Source organism: Heterodontus francisci, chromosome 18 (genome assembly GCF_036365525.1).
Source record: "Heterodontus francisci isolate sHetFra1 chromosome 18, sHetFra1.hap1, whole genome shotgun sequence".
NCBI lineage: Eukaryota > Metazoa > Chordata > Chondrichthyes > Heterodontiformes > Heterodontidae > Heterodontus > Heterodontus francisci.
The window spans coordinates 26,545,236-26,567,175 of record NC_090388.1 but is presented as its reverse complement, the minus strand read 5'-3'; the positions used below and the strand labels follow the sequence as shown (position 1 = coordinate 26,567,175).

Genomic DNA, 21,940 nt, shown 5'->3' with positions numbered 1-21,940 from the left:
GAACCACTCAGCAGGTCTGGCAGCATCTGTGGAAAGAGAAGCAGAGTTAACGTTTCGGGTCAGTGACCCTTTTTCGGAACTAGCAAAAAATCCCCTAGCGTAGGTAGGTGGTAGGAGAATTGAGGGAAAAAGTGGGGATGTGAGAGGAAAAATAGGATTAATGTAGGATTAGTATAAATGGGTGGTTGATGGTTGGCACAGACTCGGTGGGCCGAAGGGCCTGTTTCAGTGCTGCATCTCTCTATGACTATGACTAATATACTCCGTGAACTCATCCTCCAGCCTATCTTTGCCAATTTGATTTGCTCAATCGATGTGAAGAATAAAATCGCCCACGATTATTGCCATACCTTTCTTGCAAGCCCCCAATATTTCTTGATGTATACTCAGTCCTACTTTATAGCTACTGTTAGGGGGCCTACAAATTACACCCACCAGTGGCTTCTTGCCTTTACTGATTTTTATCTCCACCCAAACTGATTGTGCATTTTGATCTTCGAAACCAAGATAATTTCTTACTATTGTACTGATCTCATCCTTTGTTAACAGAGCTATCACACCTCCCTTTCCTTGCCTTCTGTCCTTCCGAAATGTCAAATACTCTTCAATTTCAGGTCCCAGCCTTGGTCATCTTGCAACCATGTCTCTGTAATGGCTATCATATCATACTCATTTATTACTATTTGTGCTGTCAATTCATCCATCTTGTTACGAATGCTGCGAGCATTCAGATAAAGAGCCTATAATCCTGTCATTTTACCATTTTTCCTTACTCTGAGTTTATTTGCTGGTGCGCTGTTATGTTTGTATGCTCTGTCCTTTCCTGTCACACTTTGGTTATCATTATCCTGGACTATTTCCTTGTACTTTCTCTAACTTTCCAAATCTCCCCTCACGTGAACCCCACTATTTAGTTTAAAGCCCTCTCTACTGCCCTAATTATACGATTCGCCAGCACACTGGTCCCAGCGCGGTTCAGGTGAAGGCTGTCCCAAAGGTACAGCTCCCTCTTTCCCCCGTACTGATGCCAGTGTCCCATGAACCAAAACCCACTTCTCCTACACCAATCTTTGAGCTACACATTCAACTCTCTAATCTTATTTACCCTATGCCAATTTGCTTGTGGCTTGGGTAGTAATCCAGAGATTATTATCTTTGTGGTTCTGCTTTTTAATTTAGCACCTAGCTGCTCATACTCCCTCAACAGAACCTCTTTCTTAGTCTTACCTATGTTGTTGGTATCCACGTGGACCACGACAACTGGTTCCTTCCCCTCCCACTCCAAGTTCCTCTCCAGCCCCTAGAAGATGTCCTTAACCCTGACTCACACTCTCAGCTACAGAGAACTGTATCTATCCACCTAACTATACTGTCCCTTACCCAACACAATTCCTTTTAACTCCCCCATGGCACGGCAGTCAGTTTGTTCCTCCTCCCTTCTCTCGTTCACACAAGCTGCAAGAACTTTGAAACTATTGGACACTTGCAAGGGCTGAGGCTCCTCCAGTACTACCTTCTGGATTCCCATACCTGCCTCTCATGCAGTCGCATACTCCTGACCCTGACCATGGACCAAATCAGAAGTACCTAGCCGAAGGGGTGTGACTGCCTCCTGGAACAAAATGTCCAGGTAACTTTCCCCCTCCCTGATGCATTGCAGTGTCCAAAGCTCAGACTCCAGCTCATCAACTCTGAGCTTAAGTTCCTCAAGCTGCAGACACTTATTGCAGATGTTGTTGCAGAGGATCATACACCCACATGCTACAGCTGCAATACATCACCTGCCCTGCCATCTTTCATGGTTTATTTAACAAATTAGGTTTAGAAATATCACTCAACAATTATCTGTAGTTATATCAATTGGTTTAACTAGTTAAGCTATAAATTTAATGTAATATTTCTATCTCCCCAGTACCAATTTAAACTACTGCCCCATTTAGAGAGAAATAAAAATAAAACTCAACGACCACTCACCTGCCTGCACACTAATTAATGTTTCCGGGCTTCAGCTCTCCCATCTCCCTTTTGGTCTCTGGCTCCCTTTCTCAGACCACTTCTTTTTTGTAAAAGGTCAGCACCTCCTCCCTCACTGCACCAAATTCCCTCATTTAGCAAATTCCCAAGCTCTCACTCTGTCTTGAGCTGCACTCGGTCACGAGCTGCTACTTCCGTGCTTGCTTACTTTTCACTGGACACAGGCACTCTTCCCACAATTCCATACCACAATACTAACATGGAAACAACAAAATACATGGGTTGAGAAATTAGAACGATTCCTACACCGTATCGGACAGGCTTGAGGCCCACCCAATATTGGGCCTCGATTCTAAAACATTAAACAAGTGAGCTGCGGAGAGCCGGTGTGGACTTGATGAGCCGAATGGCCTCCTTCTATGCCATAAATGACTCTGATTCTATGACTCCCATCCTTATAAAAATATCAAGGCCTCTGTTTGATGACGTACAATCTGATGATATCTACTTATCTCTTAAAATTAATTCTCTGCCACGACTGTAGAACTCTCCAGTTCAATATGCGAAGCCAAATTTGCTTCTGTAGAAAAGGATCTGTATAAATCCCAGCTCTTAAAACACTTGCTGCATAACAAAAAGACGCACTTAATCAGATTTTTTCCTATAAGAGGAAGTGGGTAGATGTTGCTTTCAAGGAACAGAAATCTTTTCTAGAAATTGGCTGCCAGGTTTCCTACATTACCAACAGTAACTACACTTCAAAGGTGCTTAATTGGCTTTAGAGCACTTTGGGATGTCCTGTGGTCATGCAAAGTGATAGATAAATGCAAGTCTTTTTTTTTCACGTGTCTCATAGGAATGTTGTGTGACTCTGTACTTTAAATAAAGTAATAGACTTTACTTGATGAGTGTGAAGGTAAAGAAGAACTGTTTGTAAATTTGTTTAAAAGCACATTGTTTGTTGCAAGAGCCATCACATTCTCTTAAACTTGGCAAAACAACCCTTTTTTAGTACTTTTAATACTTTAGTAATTGATAAATATTGTATGAAAGATCATAAAATACCTCCTCCCCTGCAAACAAAGGAAATATGAAATAACCAAAAAGAAAATTTCTGCAGTCAAGTCCACCAAGTTAGGCAGCTTGTTAGTTAAAGAAAAATTAAGACTGGTTAAAAGTTTCATCTAAATTTGATCTATTTAGCTCAATTAAGCTTCATTTCACTATGGGCTATGGTGGTGTAGCGGTTATGTTACTGGACTACTAATACAGAGACCTGGACTAATAACCCAGAGAATATAAGAATGTTTGAGAATGTGAATTCCGATTTTTTCCTAATCTTGATATTAAAAAAAACCACAAAGCTGTTAGATTGTCAGAAAAACCAAACTGGTTCACTAATGTCCTTTGAAGAAGGAAACCTGCTGTCCTCACCTAGTCCAGCCAATATGTGATCCCCATTGCCATATTAACATTGTTTACTTTTAACTGCCCTCTGAGGTGGCCTAGCAAGCCACTCAGTTGTAACAAGCCACTGGTGATTAAAGAAGAAGACACCACCGTGTTCACAGGGCAGCTAAGGATGGTCAATAATTGCCAGCCTTTCCAACAATGTCCACATCCCAAGAATGAATTTAAAAAGGACATGAGCCCAGAGATATCTATTAGCATTATTAGCGGATAAAGCATTTAACATGTTTGTATGATATTCCTTTGCTGTTCCAGTGGAAGTGTTAATGTGTTGCACCTATATTAAAATAGTGGACAATGTTATACAAATGTGTTAAATATTTGTTTGCTGATATAGACAGATGTGATTTGTAAATTATAATAACCTTAATGTTTTTGCATCTGTTTGCTTTACAATTGTAGGTCAAAACTAATTAAGATGAAGACACTAAGCAAATTTACTTTACCCCTAAGAAATCACAAACTGAATTCAGCCACAAATGTTGCAGGAGATCTAACAGTGATTGGAATACTGCTGCATATACTTGGGGATGACTTAGAAGTGCTTTGCCTCTGTTCTATCACATTTCTTCAACCCCAGTTTATTTTAACATGAATTTCCCAGATTATCCTTCTTAAAGGATTCTTTCTGTCTGTATGCCCTGTATCTCTATCTGGGCAACTTCAACTTCTCTTGCAGACTGTAATTCTAAGTAAAAAAGGATTCTGGCAAGGGTGGGGATGAGGCTAGTAGAATGTGGTGAAACTATGACAGACCATCATTCTTGGTGGGGGAGGTGAATAAGTAGCCAAACTGCACCCTACCCTCACTGATTCTTAACCTAAAGCTAGAAATCAAAATATAACTTTTCTTTCACAATTTCCTGCAGCTGAATGCTTGCTATAACTGGTCCTGAGAAGCCATTAGACACGCTGTATAAAATGTCTTTGGCACCCCTCGGGCTTCTTCGGATTGATCATGTGCATTTTGTCACTCTGTTTTTGTTGTCTTCTATTTATTTATCCCAACAGAGCACATCAAATGTCATTCATGTATTATGTGAAAATACATTAAACTGCCAGTTTATTAAAAACGTTGTTGAATTTTCACCAAATGGAATAATGGACCAATTGTTTAGAATGTAACTTATTTTTCTTTATACTCATGTAATCATATTGATCTGGCACTAGAATTAAAATACGAGATTCCTATTTTGTCTTTATGTATGCAGCACCTACCTATGTAATCTCAAGATTTATTCCATAAAAAAATACCCTTATTCAGCACCAGTCAGTTTCTTTTGAGTTATTACACAAAAGCACATGAAGGACTGAGTTTATCTAGTACTTTAAAAACCTATTGTTACACTGCAAATATACCTGTTTCAAGTCAAACAATACTCAAACAGTGCCCATACTGTTAATTATGTAGGAAAGTAGAAGTCATTCCTATATCAGAGGATTTTGAATGCCTTTTCTTTAAATATAGAAAGTGTACTGTAGTCTGCATTTATATATTCAAAATCTGTTATTTTAAAATTTTGCTGATTAGATTGTTGAAAGTAAAGGTGCCTAGTTGATAAAGGAAATTAATGACTGCAATATAATCTATCGTTTCATCATGCTGCCAAATCTGTTGATACTTCGATTCAATAACCATTACTATTTCAGTTAAAGTATTTTTGGTACAATAAATACAGTTCAGTAATACAGTCTGAGACCTTTCCTACTTGAACTCTTACAATGTTTATATATATATATTTGCAATGTATTGAATTAATTTTTTCCAGGCCAACTAGTTGCAAAGACTTGGTCTATGTGACCTACTGTGGTGCAGTAGAGACGACACAAATGAATTATAGAAGAATTAAAAAATAATAAAACTTTTAAAAATAATATTGCCACTGAATTATGTTGTTTTGCTATCTTCCTACTGACCTTTCTGAAGGTTATGAGTAATATTCCATCGTTGTACTAGAAAGTGGGCCAGTTTGGTGATGGTGGCAGAATGTGCACTACAAATTTGTGCCATGTGTGGTTAGTTGGGTTCTATTTAATGACCACTGTATATAAGGTTGAATTTATTTCAATACTGTATTATTTCCAAACCATCTATTCAAAATTGTGCATTTTAATAAGTCAATATTTACACTAGCACTTATGCACCTTATGGAGTTGTGCTTGTTTCTCTTCTGGTTTTCCAGTCATCACTTCCTGCCAGAGTTGGATCCAGACGTACTGCATGGTGGGCGGGTTCAACTCATGGTAAGAACTTGCCTCCAGCTCTAAACCAGTTTAATGCATGAAAAGTTCTACATGCATCGACTCTGACGCTAAGGTGACATTAGATAATTTTACTGTTAATCTGTAGTGCAGTTTGCTTCTAAAATTTAATGTCCTAATATGGGTGGCGCAGTGGTTAGCACTACAGCCTCACAGCTCCAGGGACCCGGGTTAGATTCTGGGTACTGCCTGTGTGGAGTTTGCAAGTTCTCCCTGTGTCTGCGTGGGTTTTCTCCGGGTGCTCCTGTTTCCTCCCACAAGCCAAAAGACTTGCAGGTTGGTAGGTAAATTGGCCATTATAAATTGTCACTAGAAGAGGTAGGTGGTAGGGAAATATAGGGACAGGTGGGGATGTTTGGTAGGAATATGGGATTAGTATAAATGGGTGGCCGATGGTCGGCACAGACTCGGTGGGCCGAAGGGCCTGTTTCAGTGCTGTATCTCTAATCTAATCTAATACTACACGATATATATAGTTATTATCTCTTCTATATATTTTTATTCTTGTGCCTATGAAAACTTTGATATGGAAAGAAATAAAAACTTGCATGAGATCTAATAGGAGGTTTCTAGTTAGGATCTAGTCAAATGTTAACTTTCAGAATATTCACACAGAAATGTTAACTATTTATTGAAGAAAATTGTGAAATAATTTTGAATAAGCTTCATTGAAGCAATAATGAATAATTGCATTCTTTTCTACCCATGGATTCACAGTAATTAGATGTTATTTGTAAACAGTTTCCACTTCAAAAAATATTTAATGATTTGCATGCAGAACAAATAATTTACTTTTGCTTTGTTACCTCAGGCAAACCATGTAGGTAGAGAATGCACAGATTTAGACGTTGTCTCCGTAACCAGTGGCAGTACTATAAATCAACCAAATGATGGATTTAATTATAGTCACCAGCACTCATCTGCATCTACAAGTAAGTCAGCATTCTACATTCTTTGAAATTGCCATTTGTACCTCAATTATTGATATGGTGCCAATGTTGCAATTTTAACATCTTTTCAAGTTATTGGCTGGAAACAAAATAGTTCCTAACACTTAATCTTCTAATGGTAGTACATCATTAAATGTTACTTTCAGTAAGCATGTGCTGTAATATATTTTTCTTTCATTAACTATCAGAAATCTGTAACCTGCGTATTGTCTAGAAAATGAAAGGTGAAAGTGCATTACCAGGCTCTAGCACACTCAAGATGTTCAGGTGATATTCTAAACCATGAGGGTAAAGTTCAGACATCAAAGCCACCAGAATGAGTTTTATCCTTAAACAATTCCCAGGCATGAGTTTGTTTAAAAAAGGTTCATTTTTATTTATCGTTCTAACAGTTTTTCAGATGGAAATCTAGGTTTAGATTTTTTATTTTCCACTATCATCATTGTAGTCATCAGGTACCTTTATGCATGCACTTTGACAGTTTCAATTTTACTGTGAATCCTACAGGGTCATCTTGTAGTGAAGATTAATACATGGAAGCCATTCTAAACCTTTGCCATATCCTGCAAGATCATCCAATTCGGTCCTGGAGAATCCATCAATGGCCCTAAACCGTCCTTAATAGCATCTAACTCCGAACATAGCTGAAAACGATTTTCCCATTACTACTATCCACTATATTCTTCTTGGCTATGCTCTGGTAACAGCTTTTGTTGCCTATAGTTGAGATCTATACCAATCTCTGTTCCCCTGAGAGCTATTTTCTGTTCATCTGTAAAAAGTATTTCTGCTTAAGTCTAATTTGTGATTGAACATGACCCATTAGCAAATTTAATTTGCTTTTACTATATGGCCTTTTACCTCTATGGATATTCATGGCTTCCTTTTCCAGAAGGATAGTTTTGAATTCATCTGGTTATCTTAGCATTGCTATTATCCCTGCCAAGTAGAATTGCCCAATAATCTAGTTCAAGTCCTCCACCAATTTTGCAAATTATACCATTATTAAATTTGGTACTGACGTAATATTTTCAGCAAGTTCGGCTGACCAAGTTAAATCTAATAATATTATGGTCACTCTAGTCACACATCTGGAGGCCTGAAACACATTCCAGTCGCTACTAAAAACTAGGGTCAATTACCAATTTTAGTTTCCTCACTAACACGTGTAACAAAACAATTGTTTCTCATGTAAAAAATTTTTCAGCTATCCCAAACTGAACACGAGATGTAATACCAGTAAATCAATGAATACCTGGGAAATTAAAATTCCACCAATAAACAGACTTGTATTTCAGTTGCCCTTGTAATAGTGCCTCATCATACTAGGCCCTTTGACCCATTGATGTTCTGTTTGGACTGCCTGTTTATTGAAAGACTATTAAATCAGAGTCTCTCATCCCAACTGATAGATACTTTAATAAGGCCCTGTAATGTATCCACTAATCGGCTGATTAGGCAAAATGGAATTAGTTCTTCTAAAGTGACATTCTGCTAAGTCACTCAGTTCTACCTCACATGATGTCTTGCATATTCTGGAGTTGGTTCAGCATTTGTTGAGCGTTGGTTTAACAACTACTTCTGTTCAACTTTATGTTGTACCTATTCCAGTTGTTCATGATGAGCACAACTATTTTGATTTGGCGTTCTGACTGGATACACAGCTATCCAGAACTTTTTTTAAATTCATTCATGGGATGTGGGCATCGCTGGTTAGGTGGGCATCGCTGGTTAGGCCAGCATTTATTGCCCATCCCTAATTGCCCTTGAGAAGGTGGTGGTGAGCTGCCTTCTTGAACTGCTGCAGTCCATGTGAGGTAGGTACACCCACAGTGCTGTTAGGAAGGGAGTTCCAGGATTTTGACCCAGCGACAGTGAAGAAATGGCGATATAGTTCCAAGTCAGGATGGTGTGCGACTTGGATGGGAACTTGCAGGTGATGATGTTCCCATGCATTTGCTGCCCTTGTCCTTCTAGCTGGTAGAGGTCATGGGTTTAGAAGGTGCTGTTTAAGGAGCTTTGGTGCGTTGCTGCAATACATCTTGTAGATGGTACACACTGCTGCCACTGTGCATCGGTGATGGAGGGACTGAATGTTTGTGGATGGTGTGCCAGTCAAGCGGGCTGCTTTGTCCTGGATGGTGTCAAGCTTCTTGAGTGTTATTGGAGCTGCACCCATCCAGGCAAGTGCAGAGTATTCCATCACACTCCTGAGCTGTGCCTTGTAGATGGTGGACAGGCTTTGGGGACTCAGGAGGTGAGTTACTCGCTGCAGGATTCCTAGCCTCTGACCTGCTCTTGTAGCCACGGTATTTATATGGCTACTCCAGTTCAGTTTCTGGTCAATGGTAACCCCTAGGATGTTGATAGTGGGGGATTCAGCGATGGTAATGCCATTGAATGTCAAGGGTAGATGGTTAGATTCTCTCTTGTTGGAGATGGTCATTGCCTGGCACTTGTGTGGCGCAAATGTTACTTGCCACTTATCAGCCCAAGCCTGGATATTGTCCAGGTCTTGCTGCATTTCTATGTGGACTGCTTCAGTATTTGAGGAGTTGCGAATGGTGCTTAACATTGTGCAATCATCAGCAAACATCCCCACTTGTGACCTTATGATTGAAGGAAGGTCATTGATGAAGCAGCTGAAGATGTTTGGGCCTAGGACACTACCCTGAAGAACTCCTGCAGCGATGTCCTGGAGCTCAGATGATTCACCTCCAACAACCACAGCCATCTTTCTTTGCGCTAGGTATGAATCTAACCAGCAGAGAGTTTTCCCCCTGATTCCCATTGATTCCAGTTTTGCTAGGGCTCCTTGATGTCAAGGGCAGTCACTCTCACCTCACCTCTTGAGTTCAGCTCTTTTGTCCATGTTTGAACCAAGGCTGTAATGAGGTCAGGTGCTGAGTGGCCCTGTCAGAACCCAAACTGGGTATCACTGACTAGGTTATTGCTCAGCAAGTGCTGCTTGATGGCACTGTTGATGACACCTTCCATCACTTTGCTGATGATTGAATGTAGACTGATGGGGCGGTAATTGGCCAGGTTGGACTTGTCCTGCTTTTTGTGTACAGGACATACCTGGGCAATTTTCCACATTGCCGGGTAGATGCCAGTGTTGTAACTATACTGGAACAACTTGGCGAGGGGTGCGGCAAGTTCTGGAGCACAGGTCTTCAGTACTATGGCCGGAATATTGTCAGGACCCATAGCCTTTGTAGTATCCAGTGCCTTCAGTTGTTTCTTGATATCACACGGAGTGAATCGAATTGGCTGAAGTCTGGCATCTGTAATGCTGGGGACTTCAGGCGGGGGCCGAGATGGATCATCAACTCGGCACTTCTGGCTGAAGATTGTTGCAAATGCTTCTGCCTTATCTTTTGCACTGACGTGCTGAGCTCCCCCATCATTGAGGATGGGGATATTTGTGGAGCCACCTCCTCCAGTTAGTTGTTTAATTGTCCACCACCATTCATGGCTGGATGTGACAGGACTGCAGAGCTTAGATCTAATCCGTTGGTTATGGGATCGCTTAGCTCTGTCTATTGCATGCTGCTTATGCAGTTTGGCATGCAAGTAGTCCTGGGTTTTAGCTTCACCAGGTTGACACCTCATTTTGAGGTATGTCTGGTGCTGCTCCTGGCATGCCCTCCTGCACTCCTCATTGAACCAGAGTTGGTCTCCTGGCTTGATGGTAATGATAGAGTGGGGGATATGCCGGGCCTTGAGGTTACAGATTGTGGTGAGTACAATTCTGCTGCTGCTGATGGCCCACAGTACCTCATGGATGCCCAGTTTTGCATTGCTAGATCTGTTCGAAATCTATCCCATTTAGCACGGTGATAGTGCCACACAACACGATGGACGTTATCCTCAATGTGAAGGCGGGACTTCGTCTCCACAAGGACTGTGCGGTGATCACCTACCAATACTGTCATGGACAGAAGCATCTGCGGCAGGCAGATTGGTGAGAATAAGGTCAAGTATGTTTTTCCCTCTTGTTGGTTCTCTCCCCACCTGCCGCAGACCCAGTCTAGCAGCTATGTCCGTTAGGACTCGGCAAACTCGGTCAGTAGTGGTGCTTCCGAGCCACTCTTGGTGATGGACATTGAAGTCCCCCACCCAGAATACGTTTTGTGCTCTTGCCACCCTCAGTGCTTCCTCCAAGTGGTGTTCAACATGGAGGAGTAGTGACTCATCAGCTGAGGGAGGGTGGTAGGTGGCAATCAGTAGGAGGTTACCTTTCCCATGTTTGACCTGATGCCATGAGACTTCATGGGGTCCAGAGTCGATGTTGAGGACTCCCAGGGCAACTTCCTCCCTCCTGTAGACCACTGTCCCACCACCTCTGCTGGATCCATCCTGCTGGTGGGACAGGACATACCCAAAAATAGTGATTGCAATGTCTGGGAGGCTGATCTCCTCTCGGCCTCAACTCCACTTTCCTGCCCATTCTCCATAACCCCTCAACCCATTACTAATTAATAATCTGTCCATCTCTTCCTTAAATTTACTCAACTTCCCGGCATCCACCGCACTCTGGTAGTGAATTGGACAAACTCACGACCCTTTGGGAGAAGTAATTTCTCCTCATCCATGTTTTAAATCTGCTACCCCTTATCCTAAAACTATGACCTCTCGTTCTAGATTGCCCCACTAAGGAAACATCCTCTCTACGTCTACTTTGTCAATCCCCGTAATCATCTTATATACCTCAATTAGATCTCCTCTCATTCTTCTAAACTCCAGAGACTAAAGGCCTAAACTGCTCAATCTCTCATCATAAGACAAACCCCTTATCTCAGCAATCAATCTAGTGAGCCTCCTCTGGACTGCAACTACATCCCTCCTCAAGTAAGGGGACCAAAACTGTACGCAATACTCCAGGTGCGGTCTCACTAATGCCTTGTACAGTTGCAGCAACACTTCCCTACTTTTATACTCTATTCCTTTAGCAGTAAATGCCAAAATTCAATTTGCCTTCCTAATTACCTGCCGCACCTGCATACTAGTTTTCTGCGATTCATGCACGAGGACACCCAGATCCCTCTGCACCAAAGCACTCTGAAGTTTCTCTCCATTCAGATTATAATTTGCCTTTCTGTTCTTCCAACCAAAATGGATAACCTCACACTTATCCACGTTAAACTCCATCTGCCAAATTTTGGCCCATTCACCTAACCTATCCATATCCATTTGTAAATTTCTTATTTCTTTATTGCAGCTTACTATCCCACCTATTTTAGTGTCATCTGCAAATTTGGCTATAGTACCTTCTATCCCTGCATCCGCGTCATTAATATAGATTGTAAATAGTTGGGGCCCGAGGACCGAACCCTGTGGCACCCCACTATTTACATCTTGCCAACCAGAGAAGGACTCATTTATCCCGACTCTCTGTTTTCTGTTGGTTAGCCAATCCTCTATCCGTGCTAATAAATTGCCCCTAACCCCATATTACCTTACCTTATGTATTAGCCTTTTGTGTAGCACCTTATCAAATGCCTTCTGGAAGTCCAGATAGACTACATCGACAGGATCCCCATTATCCACTTTACTTGTTACATCTTCGAAGAACTGTAGCATATTAGTCAAACACGATTTACCCTTCATAAAATCATGCTGACTCTGATGGATTTCGTTTTGACTTTCTAAATGTCCTGTTATTACTTCCTAAATAACGGATTCTAACAATTTCCCAATGACAGATATTAAACTAACTGGTCTATAGTTTCCTACTTTCTGCCACCCTCCTTTTTTGAATAAGGGCATTATATTAGCATTTTTCCAATCCACTGGAACCTTTCCCGCATCCAGGGAATTTTGGAATATTATAACCAATGGATCCACTATCTCCGCTGCCACTTCCTTTAAGACCCTAGGATGTAGGCCATCAGGTCCTGGGAACTTGTTTGCCTTCAATCCCAGTAGTTTGCTCAGTAGTTTTTCGCTTGTGATGATGACTGTTCTAAGTTCCTCCCTTTCTGTAACCTCTGTTTTACTTGTTACTACTGGGATGGTACTAGTGTCCTCCACTGTGAAAACTGAGGCAAAATACTGATTTAGTGTCTCTGTCATTTCTGTGTTCCCCACAATTAACTCCCCAGTCTCATCCTCCAAGGGACCAATATTCACTTTAGCTACTCTCTTCCCTTTTACATACTTATAGAAGCTTTTGCTATCCGTTTTTATATTTTGCTCTAGTTTTCTTTCATAATTTACTTTTGCTCTTTTTATTACTTTTTTAATAACCCTTTGTTGATCTTTAAAAGTTTCCCAATCTTCCAGCCTACCATTGGCCTTTGCAATATGGTATGCCTTAACTTCTTTGCTTAGTCATGGATGTTTTTTCCCCCTCTTACAATCTTTCTTCCTCTCTGGAATATATTTTAGTTGGGAGGAATTCAATATCTCCTTAAACATCTGCCACAGCTCATCAACTGTCCTACCTTTTAGTCTTCCTGCCCAGTCCACTAGGGCCAAATCTCTCCTCATGCCTATGTAATTACCTTTGGTTAACCTCAGAACGCTAGTGTGGGACTCCAATTTCTCGCCCTCAAACTGAATTTGGAATTCTAGCATGCTATGATCACTCTTCCCTAGAGGATTCTTAACTATGAGGTCATTAATTAATCCCACCTCATAGCACAATACCAAATCTAGAATAGCCTGCTCCCTGATTGGTTCCACAACATATTGCTCCCAAAAACAATCTGATACATTCAATGAACTCTGTCTCGAGGCTACCCTTGCCAATATGATTAATCCATATTAAAATCACCCATGATTATTGCCGTACCTTTCTTACAAGCCCCCAGCATTTCCTAGTTTATACTGTGGCCCACTGCGGAACTACTGTTTGGGGACCTATAGATTACTCCCACCAGGGTCTTCTTTCCCTTGCTGTTTCTTATTTCTACCCAGACTGATTCTACGTCTTCATCTCCAGTGCCTGTATCAATTCTCACTACAGCACTGATCACTTCCTTTACTAACAAAGCTACACCACCTCCTTTTCCTTCCTACCTATCCTTCCGAAATACTGAGTACCCTTGGATATTCTATTCCCAAACCTGGTTTCCCTGCAAGCACGTCTCGGTACTCGTCACTAAATCATACCCATTCGTCTCTATTTGCGCTGTTAACTCATTAATTTTATTCCGAATGCTTCATGCATTCACACACAAAGCCTTTAAGTTTGTTCTATTATCAGATTTCCATACTCTTGTATGATTCCTTGGTGCAGTATGACGTTAACACGTTCTGTCCCTACCTTTTATTTTCTGGTAACAATCAGCCTCATCACTAACCTGCACTCCTACTTTCTCCTTGAACTTTGACTTCCTAATTTTCCATGCAACTGAACCCTCCCCCCCCCACTATTTTTAATTTAAAGCCCTATCTACAGCCCTAGTTATGCGATTCGCCAGGATTCTGGTCGTAGCACGATTCAGGTGGAGCCCGTCCCGTCGGAACAGCTCCCTCCTTCCCCAGTACTGGTGCCAATGTCCTATAAATTCGAACCCATTTCTCCCACACCAAACTTTGAGCCACACATTTACCTCTTTAATCTTATTGACCCTGTGTCAGTTGGCTCATGGCTCAGGTAGTAACCCGGTGATTATTACCTTTTTGGTTCTGCTTTTTAATTTAGCCCCTAGCTGCTCATATTCCCTCAGCAGAACCTCTATCCTCGTTCTACCTACCTACGTGGACCACGACAACTGGATCTTTCCCCTCCCACTCCAAGTTCCTCTGCAGTCCAGATGAGATATCCTGAATCCTGGCACCAGGTAGGCAACACAGCCTTCGGGATTCTCAATCCTGGCCACAGACAGCAGTGTCTATGCCCCTAACTATACTATCCCTGATTACGACCTCATTTCTCTTTTCACCCCCACTTGAATGGCTCCCTTCACCTGGTCTTACTGTAACAGGGTTTAATTTTAAACACTTTGTTTTTAGCTCCCCCTTGGTGAATCCTTGTTCACCACTTTCCAATTGTAAGGCAAAGAAACCAGCACAAACAGGCTTTCTTAAGTTTAAAGAAGAAAAGTTGTAATTTATTCAATTTAAACTTAAGCTCTAATTCGGTTAACGCCTATGGATACATGCTGCACCCCACATTAGCATGCACACGCGATACACACATGCAAATATAGACAGAAAAGAGCAGAAGAAAAATAAAGTGGAAATGTTTGAGGCAATATCTTTTGTTACAGTTCTCCGAGCTCACTGTAGAGTCCTTGATTATAGGTAGATCTTGCTTTTTGTTGGGGCCCAGTATTATTCTTAAACCTTGTTCGCTGTAGGAGACTTTTCTCTCTTGGGGTTCATGTGTCTTCAGTGGAATCAGAGGTTTGTGAGAACAAGATGGGAGCAGACAGGAGAGAGACCTTCTCAGTCCAGGAGCAAACAGACTTTTGCCCATATTGTTTGTATAAATTCAAAAAACTCAGGTTGCCCAGCAGGTTAGTCATGTGACTAGCTGGTTTGACCATGTCTATTTGTGTATTCGACCATCTTAGCAGTCAACCTGGAATGCAAACTCCCCACCTTCAACATCTGGTGATCAAAAGTCCATTGTGGGTTGAATGTCTCAGGGAATGGCTGCTTTGTCCTTCCAAACACTGTCTGTTAAAATGCAAATGTCTTTTCCAGCCATGGCTGATCTGTTTCACAAATCCTTTCTTCACTCCAGTGATAGTTTAAATTCAATGTTCATGACAAAATTAATGTGCCTCATTCTTGGCAGGTGGGGGCCTAGCATGACAATGTCCTGAAGTGAAAATACTCCAGTTTTATTGAGTACGATTATCAGTGTTGAGGAGTCCAATGGGTAACTACTACACTACTTGTTACCTGTTTGTAGAAAAGAAAATTGGGAAAGGTGTAAAACAGGTAGCCAATTCATTGTCACCCATATTTTCTGAATGATTAGAAGTTAAAATTACCCGAAGAAGCAAGTTCTATTGTAGCTTGCAATGCAGGGAAAAAAGAATTCACAAAAGTCACAAAGATTTTCTCTCATTCTTCAATAGTATTACTTTTCTGATTGTTTTCCTTGATAAATAATCTTTTTTACACATTTCAGCAATATGCAATGTACTGCATTGTACAGATTAACCGCTTGATACCCCGGTATTTCACCAGTGTCCATTTTAATACCCCTACCCATTTTAGAGTAACGTCAGCATCACACATTTTTATGGCTGAGGTGGTAGGGCGTTCACTTAGTCCCAGTAAGAAGCATTCAAGGATAGGCATAGTTGTCTTGGATTCTGGCTTTTATCTCTCATTTGTTCCTTCTGCTCCCCACCTTTCATGTGGAAACTCACCATGTGGAGAATCATGGTCAGGCCCTACAATCAGTCTTCATATTTATCGTATTCTGAGGCAATTCTGCCACTCTTGACTTGAGCCATATTTCAAATCAAATTCATTTCAAGATATTTTACTTTTCATAGCAGAGGTAGGGGCTGGGATCAGCATATGATGTATGCATACATCTGATTTATATCCTTCACGCTTGATTCCAGTTGACTGATAATAAACTGTGTGTCTTTATCTACATTCACCGAAACCTGAAACATTCCATTGCTTTTACTACACTGCATCAGTCACCCATTAAACAACTTACCCCAGAAGAAGTAAAAGTGCCCTTTTAAAGAAAAGATTACTTCCTTATTTGTTTCACATTGTAAATAGTTTGTGTGTAATTCATGAACCTCATTTGCTACCTTCGGACACTGATGCTGGTATGCAGCGCACAAGATTAGAGTAGAGAAGGTATCGAAATACAATAACTGTGACAGAGGTTTAGTACCAAATCTTAAGAGATCTAATAAAAAACAAGTTAAAAATATGCTTTTTTTGGGTTTTTTTTACACAGAGTCTTAGGACAATGTAGTAGTGCTAACGAAGAAAAAAACGATAATCGAGAACAGACCAAACTGTAATATCTTCTTTGATTCCACCAGCAACTGCTGACTTATGTCTCATCCCTAACTAACAGATCATACTCTATTAGGCACAGTTTCCATTGGATGTTATTTGCATTGATCATTTTTTCACCCTATTTTTGCTTCCCAATACCTAACTGTGCTATCACTTACTTCTTTCCAAAAGGTAGTACATTCTGAATGAAAGTGAGGAGTTAGCTTAAACAAATTCGCTGAGAAAGCCAATACTGCCACGCCGATATTACAGGTACAAAATGGGTGCCGAAACATCCAGTATGGCGGGATGCCTACACATGCACATTCCGTGCTGGTAAAGGCTCCAATATAGGCGTTCAGGGCCTGCGGCTGAAACAAGCACTGGTCACTTTGATCTAATGCTTGTATTAGGACTCCTTCCTGAAATTGAAATGCCCTAAACAAAGAGGGCCTGCTGCTTTCAGAAACAATAACTTGCATTTATTTGGCACCTTTGAGTAGTCTGCATGTGACCCTTAAAGAAATGCCGGAGGCCACCACCATAAAAGTACATTTCATAAAGTAATGGAGAGGGTTGATGGTGGTACTGCAGTTGATATTATGTACCTGGACTTTCAAAAGGTATTTTGATAAAGTACCACATAATAGACTTGTTAGCAAAATTAAAGCTCATGGGATTAAATGGACAGTGGCAACACAGAAACAAAATTGGCTAAGGGACAGAAAGCAGAGAGTAGGGGTGAACGGTTGTTTTTCAGATTGGAGTCGGTATTAGAACCTCTGCTCATTTTGATATGTATTAATGACCTGGACATGGGCATCATTTCAAAGTTTGCAGATGATACAAAACTTGGAAATATAGTAAACAATGAGGAGGATAAGCATCAGATTTCAGGAGGACATAGACAGACTAGTAAAATAGGCTGACACGTGGCAGATGAAATTTAACATAGTGAAGTGTGAAGTTATTTTGGTGGGAAGAATGAGGGAGGCAATAAGAACTAAATGGTACAATTTTAAAGTGGATGCAGAAGCAGAGAGACTGGTGGTGTATGTACACAAATCCTTGAAAGTGGCAGGACAAGTTGAGAAGGCTGTTTAAAAAAATACATATGGGATCATTGGCTTTATTAATAGAGTAATAGGGTACAAAAGCAAGGGAATGATGCTAAACCTTTACAAAGTACTAGTTAGGCCTCAGCTGAAGTATTGTTTTCAATTCTGGGCACCACACTTTGAAAGGATGTCAAGGCCTTGGCAATGGTGTAGCAGAGATTTATTAGAGTAGTACCAGGGATGAGCACTTCAGTCATGTGGAGACACTGGAGAAGCTGGTGTTGTTCTCCTTAGAGCTGAGAAGGTTAAGAGGACATTGGATAGAGATGTTCAAAATCATGCATGGTTTTTATAGAGTAAATAAGGAGAGATTATTTCCAGTGATAGAAGGGGTGATAACTAGAGGACATGGACTTAACCTGATTGGCAAAAGAACCAGAGGTAACATGAAGAATTTTTTTTTTGACACAGAGGGCTGAATTTTATTAGCTCGCCGCCGTTTTCGGTGAAAAGCTTAAAAATTTGCATGGCACACGCACGAGACATGTGCTGCGGAGCCGCCGTAATATTTCATGTGGTGGCTCATTAGCATGGAGGGGGCGGACCGCCCATCCCCGATAACGTAGAGGGCGCTTCGCCCATGGAAACGGTGTCAGGCGCTGCCGCAGAGGCAACAGCACCATTTTTAAAGGTCTTCAATCCCTTACCGGTGTTTTTACTTTTTAACGTGAAATGGATATAACATTGAAATTTATAAATTTAATAAAAGATCGAAGGCCCCCTCCTGCCCCACCAATGACCATACTCTTCATTTATTGTCATTTCCCCACTAAAAAAAAAATTTGTTCCGATCCCGAACTTCCACCCTGAACTTCATGCCTTTACCCTTCAACCCCTTCCCACCATTCCCTCAGCCAACAGAAACAGCTTTTCGTGCGCCCCACCCACCCTGAACATTTCAGTCCTCCCCCCTTCCCGCCAGTATTTTGCCTCAGATCTCCGAACAGAGATCCAAAGACATGGGGCTTCCGACAACTGGCCGGAATATCGGTGTGGGACAGCTGTCGCTACAAGATAAGTCATTATTCATTAATTTTAAGGTCATTAACATATTAACTAATGTCTCCATCGCCATGCAGCGGGGAGGCCGCCACAAGGCCTTGCTGCCACCGGTAAAATGCAGCAGGGCCTTCCCAGCATCGAGGCCCATGGCGGCCTCTCCCGGAAGAATTTTCCAGGCCCCCCTGCCGCGGCCCCCGACTTCGGGGGGCTTACAAAATTCAGCCCAGAGAGTTGTTATGATCTGGAATGCAATACCTGACGGGGTGGTGGAAGCAAATTCAATAGTAACATTCAGAAGAGAATTGGATAAATACTTGAAAGGAATGAATGTACAAAATATGGAGAAAGACCAGCAGGATGGGACTAATTGGATAGTTCTACCAGAGACAGTCAGGAGAGGCCAAATGGCCTTCTATGCAGTATCATTCTATGTGATAGCTTTTAAGCAAGTACAAGAGCAGGGAAAGTTTGAGAGGGGATTGGTGGTGGGGGTGGGGCATTGTGGAGGAAAGAACTAAAGGGGAGGTCTGTAACAGGGTGGAAGGCTGGAATTACTAAATGACATAAGGGATGATGGTGCAAGGCACAAGGTCATGGGACAATTAAAGAAACAAAAGATGAGTCTAGAGGAGCTGTAAATGGCAACAACAGAATCAATTCCAGCACCTGTTGTCATGGGATATTGGAGAAAAATGGTTATAATCTGAAATTGTCGAATTAAATATTGTAAAGTGCCTTATGGAAAGATGAAAAGTCTTATCAATCTTTTGATATTTACAATTGACCTAGTCTCAACAGCTTTGGGGGAGAGAGTTCCAGATTTCCACTACCCTTTGGTGAAGAAGTTCTTCCTGACATCACTGCTGAACAACCAACCTCTAATTTTAAGGTTATACCCCCTTGTTCTGGACCCACAAGAGGAAATAATTTCTATGTAACCTATCAAATCCTTTAATCATCTTAAAAATCTCAATTGTATCACCATGTAATCTTCTGTGCTCAAATGAATACATGCCTAGGGCTGAATTTTGTTGAGCTCCCGCATTGGGTTCCATTGCAGGGGGGAGGGGCCAGAAGATTGCAGCGGCAATGACCTACCACGGAGTCTGATACTGGGATTGCTGGGCCCAATCTGCCAGGCAGCGGCGAGGCTCCATGGCAACCGCTCCCCCACCCGCCACTCAGCGATGGGACCGGACTTTAAATATTGAAATGCCAAATGACATAAAGGGATATGAGGATAGTGTGGGAAAAAGGCATTGAAGTGGAAGATCAGCCATGATCATAATGAGTGGTGGGGCAGGCTCGATGGGCTGAATCGCCTACCATTGCTCCTAAGTTCCGAAATAAAGGTCCTGAATAAATTAACATACAATTCCACGCAATCTTACCAGCTGTCTTGGATCCTCTGTGCAACGTCCAGCACTCATGTGCCTTCACTTTCCCGTCCAGGGAAAGCTGGCGCCACCGAGGCGTGGAGGAGGAGAACTTAGGACTTTTAGTGCAGTTGGGGGAGGGAACGGGGCCAACTCTGCATTTCTAGTGTTGGGGGTGAAGGGGTGACCTCTACACCTTATGCAGTTGGGGGGGAGGTGAGAGGTCAACTATTCAATTTAAATGTTTTGCAGGGGAGGGGAAGGGGGCTACCATTTATTTTCTATGTATTGTGGGGGAGGGGACAGGTCACACATTTATGTACAGTGTAGTGAGGGGTGGGGGAGGGGGGTTTCCAGGGTTGAATTTTGTACTCTGCAGATCTGGCAACCCTTTAAAAATGGCACCAGCATTTGCGCAGAGGCAACTGACGCCATTGCCGGCATTGCGGAGCCCACCACTTGATTAAAGGTGGGGGGGTCGGGGGCAGACCACCCTGCATATGGAAATGAGCCGCCGCGCGCCAGATCGCAGCAGCATGGCTGCGCGTAGCCTGTGCATGCGGGCCTCTGTTTTGTTTCGCCTGCTGCCACTGCCAGCGGCAGGAGAATCAAATTCAGCCCCTAGTCTATGCAGCCTGTCCTCATAATCTAACCTGTTTAGCCCCGCTATCATTCTGGTGAATCTGTGCTGCATCCCTTTCAAGGCCAGTGTATTCTTTCTGAGATGTGGTGCCCAGAACAGAATGCAATATTCCAGATGTGGTCTAACCAGAGCTTTATACAACTGTAGTATAACTTCCACTCCTTTGTATCCCATCCCCTCAAGATTAAGGCTAACATTCCATTCGTCTTTTTAATTATATTTTGTACCTGTCCACTGGTTTTTAGTGATTTCTATACGTGGACGACGAAATCTCTGTTTTTGTCTGATTACACTTCAGTGAAGTGCTTTGGGGCATTTTCCTACTTTAAAGTTGCTGTATAAATGAAAGTTGATGTTGAGGTATTGATAGTCTAGATAAATAGACTAGACAAAAAGACTTTGGTTGTCTCTTGCAGCAGTCCTGCACTCTTGTACTGAAGTAAAAATAGTGGAAAACTAGACAAAGGGGAACAAGAATCTGACTCTATTGATATCTGCTTTCTAGCGATGGTATGAGAGTGAATGAAAAGAAATTAAATATTTTAATGAATATTTCTTAAATATTTTAAGTCTGATGCAAATATTTTCTTGTGTGTTAGTTTTAATAAATCTGTAAATGATTAGAAACAGATTTATGAATTTGTTAAAACTGGTACACAACAGAAGTTTTAGAAATGAAGGTTTTTGTTAAACCTGGAGTAGAAATTATATAGTTACATTATAAATATGATCATGAAGATTTCTTCTGGTCAGTATTTCTCATGAAATTGTAAGTGACTTTGCTGAATGCACTCATAGGAAATCTTGATCTCACTACACATAGCGACCACAGCAATCTCCCTGCCCCCTCCCCACTGCCCTTGACTAGCTAGAACCTCGAAGTTTTTGGCAGGGGGTGGGGGAGGGGGTGTGGTTAAATGTATATTTTCACCCACAGGACTTCAAAGCCAACATCCGCAGTATTGTTTGGGAGAGGAATAAAAGTTCAAGTTGTCCTTTATTCAGTGCAGATTTTGGTAGCACAAACGCTACAACCTCCTTAATGCACAAGGTGTTTTTCGGATCTATTTTAAACTCATACTAATATGTGGACTAAGATCTGAGATTTCTGATACTTTCTTTCCTGAAGTATCCTAGAAAATGCAGCTGTAAATGTTTGAGGAGGTCATTCTACGGACACAGAAAAAAACTAAGGCAAGACAGGAAATA

At 41.6% G+C, this 21,940-nt stretch overlaps 1 protein-coding gene across 4 annotated transcripts in view; it reads left to right on the top strand.

Annotated features, from left to right (window-relative positions):
* Positions 1–21,940, top strand: part of lrriq1 (leucine-rich repeats and IQ motif containing 1) — a 213,534-nt gene that overhangs the window by 189,189 nt on the left and 2,405 nt on the right. For all 4 annotated transcript variants that reach the window (XM_068050442.1, XM_068050441.1, XM_068050440.1 and 1 more), the window contains 2 exons: positions 5,628–5,688; positions 6,518–6,638. In XM_068050442.1, the coding sequence (XP_067906543.1) occupies positions 5,628–5,688; positions 6,518–6,638 (182 nt within the window). The remainder of the gene's footprint in view (positions 1–5,627; positions 5,689–6,517; positions 6,639–21,940) is intronic.